At 34.5% G+C, this 10,296-nt stretch overlaps 1 protein-coding gene across 4 annotated transcripts in view; it reads right to left on the minus strand.

The window, feature by feature from the left end:
* Positions 1–10,296, minus strand: part of ARB2A (ARB2 cotranscriptional regulator A) — a 427,541-nt gene that overhangs the window by 16,923 nt on the left and 400,322 nt on the right. Inside the window, exon 12 of one of the 4 annotated variants that reach the window (XM_089908388.1) lies at positions 10,228–10,296. The exons of the other annotated variants lie outside the window; for them this stretch is intronic. Coding sequence (XP_089764514.1) covers positions 10,259–10,296 — 38 coding nt within the window. The 3' untranslated portion in view covers positions 10,228–10,258. The remainder of the gene's footprint in view (positions 1–10,227) is intronic. 4 annotated transcript variants of the gene reach the window in all.

Here is a 10,296-nt window from a genome sequence, read left to right on the forward strand (position 1 = left end):
CATTTTTTGGATTCATTCATTTATAATTACACTTTTTATTTTGAGATAATTTAAAATTCATATGCAGTTGTAAGAAATAACACAAATGGATCCTGTGTCCCTTTTATGATTCTCCTGAACAGGAACACCTTGTAAAACCATAGTACAATATGACAACCAGGATATTAACATGCTACAGTTAAGATACAGAACATTTCCATCACCACAAAGATCACTCACGTTTCCCTTCCAGCCCCTCCTTAACTCCTGGCAACCACTAATCTGTTCTTCATTTCTATAATTTGGTCATTTGAAGAATGTTATATAAATGGAATCATACAGTATATAATCTCATGGGATTGGCTTTTTTTCATTCAGCTTAATTCTCTGGAGATATATCCAGGTTTTTGTGTGAATCAATACTTTGTTCCCTTTTATTGCTGAGTAGTGTTCCATGATATGGATGTACCACAGTTTAATCATTCCCTTCTCAAAAGATATCTGGGTTGTTTTCAGTTTTTTGGCTATTATAAATAAAGCTGCTCTAAACATTCATGTACAAATTTTTGTGTGAAATAATCTTCATTTTTCTGGGATAAATGCCCAAGAGTACAATCGCTGGGCCATATATTACTTGCATGTTTTGCAATATGAAAGAAACTGCCACACTGTTTTCCAGAGTCATTGTACAATTTTACAATCCTTCTAGTAATGTGAGAGTGATCTAGTTTCTTTGTATCTTTGCCAGTAATGTATTGAAATCAGATAGACTGATTCTTCCCGCTTTATTCTTCTTTTTCAAAATTGTTTTGAGTATCCTAGTTCCTTTGCCTTTTTATATAAATTTTAGAATAAACTTGTCTATATCTACTGTATAGTAAGGACCTTTCCCCAAAAGGTTTCAGCTGGACCTCTGGAGTATCTGGAGATTAAAGTCAGCCATGCAGGCGGTTAACCATGTGAATGTTAACTGAGTCCTTGGACACCAAGGTTCAAGTGAGTTTCCCCTGTTTGCACTATTTTATGTGTATTCTCACATGTTGCTGGGAGAAGACAGCATTAGCCAAGACTCGACTGGAAGAGAACAACTGGAAATTCATCCTTGGAACATTCCTGGACTCTGCCCTATATGCTTTTTCTTGGCTGATTTTAATCTATACCCTTTTGCTATTATTAGATTTATAACAGCTTTCAGTGAGCTCTGTGAGTCCTTCTGGCAAATGATGAGACCTGAAGATGGCCTTAGGATACCTATTTGTGGTTGGTATCATAAGTGACGGTGGCCTTGAAAACTTCAGAGGGTTATATCTACAAAAAAATCCTGCTGGAATTTTGACAGGAATTATGTTAAACTTCTATATCAATTTGGGGAGAAATGACATCTTTACTATGTTGAGTGATTGAATCTATGAACATGATATGTCCCTTAACTTAATTTTTTTTCATATGACATGTTTGTTGATGCTACTATAAATGGATCTTTAACTGCTTGTTATTGGTATATAGAAATGCAATTTTTTTTGTATAATGATTTTGTATCTAGCAACCTTGGTAAATTACCCTGGTCATACTCAAAATTTATCTGTAGATTTTGAATTTTCTACATAAACAATCATCTGTGAATAAGTTCAGGTTTTTTTCTTTTCTAACTCTTACAGCTCTTATTTCTTCCAGTCATAAATTTAAGGAAACTGTAAACTATAAACAAAATAACCTCCAAATGTATTCACAACATTAACTAATGAGGTAAATAAAATATCACATAAAGCAAATTATTGTGAACAACATAAATCTGGCATAAAATTACTACATTTTCTATTTTGATTGATTTCTTGATGCACTTAAAAAAGAAAAAAAAGAAAAAAGAAAAGCTTTTGTCAGGTAATGTTATCTAGTGGCTGACTACTGGTCATGAAAGCTCCTGGTCACTTTATGACAGATGCTGAAAGCTTCTGGAGGATCACTTATGCTCCTAACATTGTGACGTCTTTTCATTCTAGTTAAGGTAATGTAGAAATAGATGATTTTTGTTACATTCATGCTCCAAGTCTAGAGTTGCCCTAACCTGTTTAATACTACTTTAATTTCATTCCCAGTTCTCTCCCCCAAGGCATTTCCTCTATGAATGTTCTTTTCTTTAAAAAAAAAAAAAAAATCCCATAATGCAACTGCCTTCTACATGGGAAGAATCCTTAAATGATCCTGTGTTATTTACACACCATTAATACATATAGAAAAACATCTCCCATTAAGATAATATTGTACTGATTTTAAATTAAATATATATATTGTAAAGTATGTCATGTAAACATAGTAAATTCCTACTATTGCCTAGTTTAGAAAATGACCTGAGAATATATAAGATAGGACTGATTATTTCAATACCAAATAATATTTTAGAGTATCAGGATAGAGAAAATTCATGAGCACTTAAATTAAGTTCCACTAAGGACTGATTTATGATAAAAACTGAATAGAAGCAGATATGGCTAAACAATTACTAGAAAGGGTTATGAAAATTATTTACAATTCTAATCCTTACTGCATCTGTACTAAACTTTATCCTAAAAAGACATTTCAAAACTCTAACTGGACTTAACATTTAGGCTTTTCTGCAACTGTCTAGAAGACTCACAGGGTGAAATCTTTCAGTATTGCTCAAGGAATTAAATTTTCCTCTCTGGAATTAAACTTACTTATGGGTTTGTAAATAGTTGCAGTCCTGAGGTATGAGATATTGCAATGGATGTAAAGTTATTTTACAAATAACTTTAAAGTGTTACAAAATTTGGCAAGTACATATTATTTCCACGTCTTTGCTTTGTATACTGGTCCTAAGCAACATTTTAAAGTTAATTATAGGGCCATAAAGGTCTCTTTTTTCCCCAAGCATTTTAAAATCATTGTCAGAATTATTACTTGGATCTTGTTAAAGTAGCATTGGATGGGAATTACATCCCAAAGAATCTCAACTATATCCTTTGGGCATTACTGAAAGTGAATGGCATCTATTATTTTATTTCTATTCCAGAGAGAAAATTTAAAAAGTCACACTGATGGGAAAGCCTGTGAATCCACTTATAAGGTTAACTAAGGTGGAGGATTAATCTGCATAGTGAAAAAGGAAGATGTTGGTTACTGAAAATAAGATGCCTTCAATTAGTCAGATTTCAATGTTTGGGGGGGCAACAATTTATATCTATCAGTAGAATCATAAATTGTCAAAAACTTTCCTACAAAAAGGTAAACGAAGGAAGACCTATATTATCAAGACAAAAGTACTTTAGGAATCCAAATAATAAAGAATGCTATAACCTATTTACTAGAAAAAATATATTTACAAAATGTAAAAAAAAATGGGGCTAAAATTATATCTCTAATAGTGAAAACTTCAATAATATCATATTAAGTAAAAATATAGTAGTAGAGTTACATTTGCTTGTTTAATAGTTATTTATTCATATCATTCATTGAAAAAAGCATTTAAGATGACATATATACCTTATAGTAGGATAAAAGAGAAATAAGAGTAAAAGGAGTAGAGAAGTAGCATAAAGGCAGGGATAGGGTAAGATTAATACATAAGGACAATGAATACAAAAACCTGTACAACTGCCAGATGATGGCCGAAAATTTGACTGAGCTTTCTACTGACAAAGAGGCCAACACAGTTGATTATGATTCACTGCATCTAGGCGGTAAAAGCAATCCGGTTATGGAAAACAGTTGTTTTTAATAATTGTGTCTTATGAGCAGACTTATGACACATTACTAAAGACCAACTTGGGAGAAGTAACTAAGAGGACATCAATATAATGTGTTTCAAGTGACCTGATAGTCTGTGATATGCTGGCCTGCTCAAGAGATAAAATTAAGCACATCTAAAGGAATGGATGGTCTGTATCTCCTTTAGACAATTGTATTTTTTAAAAGACAGCTGTACTATTGTATTATTTAGATAATTTATCTATCTATCTATCTATCTATCTATCTATCTCATCTATCTATCCCACAACTATAGACTGAACCTTTTAAACTATTCAGGAAAGTTCATAATTACCTCCTGTTGATCAAAGGAGAATGAGATCGGAATATATGAATGGTCCAACAAAAAAATTGCCCAAACTGGAAAGCACTTTTCTTCCTGATTGGTAACCAGTATACAGTGGGCAAGAAAGAATACAAACATTAAACGCATTTTTCTATTTAATTTTTGTAGGCTTTCCTTTCTTCTCTTCATTCCCTCATTAATTTCATCTTTTAAAGCCAGATGAAAACCTGTTGTAAGATCCAAGTTTCCTCGCTTTGTTTTTAAAGGTGAGCACTAAACACAGAAGTTTTGCACAGTAGTCATGTCCCCAAATAAAATGATGACCCATGCCACAGTGATCTGATATGGAAGCAGTTAATGCAATACAGAAAAAACTATTAATGTCAAAAGTTAGCATGATACTTCTACAAAATCTGCATATTCTTTCTTTATATCCATATCATTATCTTTTTTGCTAATACGGGCACCTTGAATGTGTCTTGAATGTGGGAAGATGAGTATTTGTTCTCAGCTGACTAAAGATACCAATCTTCCATAAGCCACGAATACAAACCTATTGGAGACTTAAGGTCAATCCTTCTAACTTCAGATAGCCAATCAATAGGTCATTTCCTAAACATGAGGTTTCTGTGTAAGCATTCCAGATCAGTATTTTTAAAAAGAAGAACATTTATTTTTCCAACACAGCACAAGAAACTTGTTGTAGACTTTGACACAGAAAGCAACATTTTCACTTTTATATAACTCACATCTCTTCCTGACATGAAAGAACAGCCGAAAAGATAAGGGGCAGCATGGGTCTCTGTGAAATATGTGAATTGTAAAAATCTTGTTTCTTATCTTTAAAAGTGAAATAGAGAAGATGTTAAAAATCTGGGATGATGTAACCCCAAGACACTGAATGTAGCATCTAACATAATTATTAGAGAACATGGTTTGAAATTTTGCTAACAATTTTGGCTTGAATTTTAAACTTCTATTTTATATATGCAAGTCAAAACATTACATTTACTTTATAACTGATGATATATCGCACTTTATTTCAGAATTGCATTTGACCAAAATATAACAGTTCAAGACTTATGACCAGAGAGGAAATATCTAACTTATTCAGAAAAGTGAATCCCTTACAAACTAAAATTATAATAGAAGAAAGCAGTTCCAGAAAAAAGAATTTCATTAGAAAGTGAGTTTCAGTACTCATAACTCTGGACTTGAAGCTATTTTCTCATACCACATAGTTCAGAGCAGCCTCATGGACAGCCATTGTAGTGCATAATTATATATTTAAAAAGACTTATTGTACTTAAATTTTCTAATAAGACAAAGAAGATATATCACTATGAAGTCTCAGTAACTCTTCAGTTTAAAAAATTACCTCTAAAAGAGACTGGAATAATCTCACAAGGCAAAATAAAAATTTCAGATTAAAACTATGTTAGATTTTCACAAGTGGACAAATAAGAATCTCCACATCCTTTAATCTATACAGCCATAGTCACTCTTGTGTTATTCAATAACCTATCATGCCAAAGAAAGAAGAAAAGAAAAAAAGAAAAAAGGTAAAGAAAAGTAAAACGTCCTGACTTTTTAAGGAGGTCTCTGGTGAAATGTTTTAAGTGCTGAAGTTTCAGGCCCCAGAGCAAGATTCTACAAATTTAACACCCCTGGAAATACTGACAGATACTTAATTACAGTGTTACATATGGTGGCAAAACATACACAATGTGAGTGGATATTTTTATGAACAATTATAATTAAAACAACTTTGGAAATAAAATGCATTTGTAACTATGTCATTCTTAATAAAATTGTTGTTTAGTCAGTACTTTTTTTTTTTTTTTTTTTTTTTTTGCAGTACGCGGGCCTCTCACTGCTGTGGCCTCTCCCGTTGTGGAGCACAGGCTCCGGACGCGCAGGCTCAGTGGCCATGGCTCACGGGCCCAGCCGCTCCGCGGCATGTGGGATCTTCCCGGACCGGGGCACGAACCCGTGTCCTCTGCAGCGGCAGGCGGACTCTCAACCACTGCGCCACCAGGGGAGCCCTAGTCAGCACTTTTTCTATATTTCTTCGTACCTAAGGGTCGTCACACTTTTTTAAGTAGATGCAAACATGAAGTTTTCTTTTGACTAGTAGGTCAAGTTCCAAAACTTCTTTTAAAAAAAAAATAATAAAATTCAGTGATAACTCATGTATAGTGATGTGATTCTAATGTTTCAGATTGAGCTATGGAAAAAACTGATTTGAATGTATTCTAAGAAAATAAACTCAGAAGTATTAAAAATAAAATTCATTTAAAAAAAACTTCAAACTTACAAGGAAGTTGCAAAAACAATGCAGTTAAATACTGAATATCTTTTACCCAGATTACCAGTTTTTAAAAACATTTGTTATGTTTGTTTTATCATTTACTCTTTCACTTTGTGTACATACACATATACGTATATACACATATTATTTTTTTCTGAACTATGTGAGTAGGTTACAAATATCACGACCTTTAGAATATATTTCCAAATTCTCTTATTTAACTACGTTAATCAAATTCAGAAGATTTTACACTTGTAAGATACTTTTTCCCTTACTATTTGTATGCCAATTTGGTCAGTTGTCCTTATGGCATTTTTACTTTCCAATACAAAATCTAGTCCAGGGACTTCCCTGGAGGTCCAGTGGCTAAGACTATGTGCTTCCAATGCAGGGTTGCAGGTTCAATCCCTGGTCGGGGAACTAAGATCCCACATGCTGCATGGCGCAGCCAAAAAAATAACAAATTAGAAAATAAAATTTAATCCAGGATCACGTGGCAAAAACTATTAAGATTTAATAATTATTTCTTTTTATTTTCATCCATTTGACGTTTAAAAGATAATTTTATTTAGTATCTTTTGTAAGGTAGTTTTATTTGGTTTCATCTTCAGGTTGAAACTTCAGAACGACAACACTAATTCTAACACTTAGTTCTAAGACATTTTTAGTGAACAATTTTAGTAAAAACATAAGAAAATATGTTTAGTAAAAACATAAGAAAATGATAAAAATATTCCTGTTTAAGCTTACATATCTATCAGTAAATAACAAATATCTATTTGATTGTATTTTTAAAAGAAGTTTGCAATCTAGGAAAGAAGAAAATTCCTGGCTATCTCAATGTGTGCCTTCCTGCCACTTTCGCGTTAGGCCTTGGAAGGTAATCTGAATTAAAATTAAAATCAGTCAAATTCTCAATTTGCTAGGAGCTCTAGTAAAAGATTTGATGAAGAGGAGATTGAAATCAGTGACAAAAGTGAAGTTTCTAAAATATTTGAGGCTTATATTTAACTATGATAATTTTCTTCCATACCCATTAGAAAATGTAGAATTAACTGCATACATTGTTGCTGATGGCTTAGAAATAGTTTGTGCAGCTGAACTGAGGGACTTAAAATTTAAGATCTATTTCTGGCTAGTCTATCAATATGCATGAAATTCTGGGTAAGCCGTTTAACTTTGATTTGTCTCAATTTATTCCTAAAAGCAGAAGGAGTATTGTTTACCATACAGATAGACTACTAGGACTTTATTAGACAGTTAACCTAGTGAAATAATACGAAATGCATTGAAGAAACACAAGTACATCTTATTATAAAGAGTCATCACAAACAAAAAATTTGCCTAGAAGAGCAAAGAAAGAACGTAATGTTCAACCTATGGTTGTTGTAGAGAAAAAGAAGAAAAAGAAGAAAATACAGATAAGTAAAAAGAAAAATCGCCAATAATCCTACCAATCAGAAATAACCTGAAATATATTTTTTCAGACATTTCTTTCCCTATACATACACATACACTTTTTTTGTTTACAAAAATGCAATACTTTAATAATGGATAAATTAACTACATTTCAATGCAATTGCATTAAAAAATACTATACTGAAGGTTCTTGTTCTGATAATCAGGTAATCCTCCCACTGGTACAAAATATAACATACAGCTATTTGATGGCATTGGAGAGCAACCAGAAGCAGGTATGAACTGCAGGAGATTAAAGCCTTCAAAAAAGGGATCTTCACTGGGTGGCTCTTCACTTGAGAGAATTCTCCTTTTTACATGGTGCAAGGTGGCTAGAACCCAAGCAAAAGGCTGTAATTATTGGCTTGAAGTGTCAAAAAGATGGAGTTCAGGAATGCCAGAACAGCTGGAAACTAGGAAGGAAAATTCCTGAAAAAAAGTAGCCAACCACAGAGGGGGAAATTTCCAAATATGTGTAAATTCCTTTCAAGTTTTTAGATGAATTTTGAACTATGTTTGCATAAAGAAGACTCCAAGGAGTTAGAAGACGGCTACAGCTGGAAAGCTGAAAAAGCTGAGCAGAGATTTAAGCTGCTGCCCACCATGGGAGAGACAGTTTTTAGAGTCTGAGTCTTGTCAAATTATAAAGGCTGGATAAACACCATGGGCTTTCCACTGAAACCCAGAAGCTATTCCTTAGGTGTAAAGATGATGTCCCAGGTCTAAGGGTTCATCCTAAAAATAAGGGCAAAACTCACCATAAAAAAGTATAAAACCAAGTCTGAACAAGTTCAAGGTCACCTACCAGTCATTTAAATGCCCACTACAAGAAAAGCCAGAAGATTAAGACAGAATCCAGAGACAACCGTTCATCATCCACAATATCTAACAGATAATACTTACTAGATACACAAAGAAATAGGAAAATGTGATCCAAAGAAGGAGGAAAAAAGAAAACAATAGAAACAAACTTAAAGGTGACCTAGATGTTAGAATTAGCAAACTAAGACTTTAAAGCAACTATTATAAATATGTCCAAGGACTTAAAGAGAAGGCCATATTGAGTGAAAGATAGAGTGGTTGAGCAGACAAACTGAAACCTTAAAAAAGGACCAAATGGAAAAACTATAACTGTAAAGTATAATATCTGAAAGGAAAATTCACTGGATGTCCTTAATTGCCAACTGGAGAAGGCAGAAAAAAGCTCCAGTGAACTTGAAAACTGATCAGTAGAAATCAACCAAGTTAAAAAAATAGAGAGAAGACTGGGAAAAATATGAACAAAGCTTAAGTGACCTGTGAGACAATATAAAACCATTTAATTTATATGTAATTGGAGCTCCAGAGGGGGGAAAAAAAGAGAATAGGGCAGCAAAAATATTTGTATAAGTAATATCCATGAATCCCAAATTTGGTGAAAACATTAACTTATGTATCAAAGAAGTCCAGTAAATGTTGAACAGGATAAATACAAAGAAAAGCACACTAGGCACATCATAGTAAGGCCACTAAAACCCAGAGACAAAGAAAAAACTTGAAAGTAGCCAGGGGAAAAAGGACATAATACATACAGCAGAACAATGATACAGATGACAGCCACCTTCTCATCAGAAACAGTGGAAGCAGGGGCTTCCCTGGTGACGCAGTGGTTAAGAATCCGCCTGCCAATGCAGGGGCCACGGGTTCGAGCCCTGGTCCGGGAAGATCCCACATGCTGCTGGAGCAACTAAGCCCGTGTGCCACAACTACTAAGCCTGCGCCCTAGAGCCTGCGAGCCACAACTACTGAGCCCGAGTGCCACAACGACTGAAGCCCGTGTGCCTAGAGCCCATGCTCCGCAACAAAAGAAGCCACAACAGTGAGAAGCCCGTGCACCACAGTGAAAAGTAGCCCCCACACACTGCAACTAGAGAAAGCCCGCATGCAGCAACAAAGGCCCAACACAGCAAAAAAAAAAAAAAGAATAAATAAAATAAATTATTTATTTTAATAAATAATTTAAAAGACAATAAAACAAGGGAACTCCCCCCATCAACCCAGAACTCAACTTCCAATCAGAAAATATGCCTTTTAAAAATTAAGGTGGGGACTTCCCTGGTGGTGCAGTGGTTAAGAATCCGCCTGCCAATGCAGGGGACACGGGTTCAAGCCCTGGTCCGGGAAGATCTCACATGCCGTGGAGCAACTAAGCCCGTGCGCCACAACTACTGAGCCTGTGCTGTAGAGCCCGTGCTCCGCAACAAGAGAAGCCACAACAATGAGAAGCCTGCGCACCACAACAAAGAGTAGCCCCCACTCAACGCAACTAGAGAAAGTCCGTGCGCAGCAACAAAGACCAATGCAACCAAAAAAAAAAAAAAAAAAAAATTGAGGTGAAATACAGACATTGTCAGATGTCAAAAACTGAGAGAATCTGTTGTCAGCAGACCTGCACTCGGAGACATGCCAGAGGAAGTTCTTTAGGCTGAAGGGAAATGACACCAGATGAAACTTGAGT

The sequence above is a fragment of the Delphinapterus leucas genome, chromosome 3 (assembly GCF_059928025.1).
Source record: "Delphinapterus leucas isolate spDelLeu-1000000601 "Yukka" chromosome 3, BTC_Dleu_Yukka2, whole genome shotgun sequence".
NCBI lineage: Eukaryota > Metazoa > Chordata > Mammalia > Artiodactyla > Monodontidae > Delphinapterus > Delphinapterus leucas.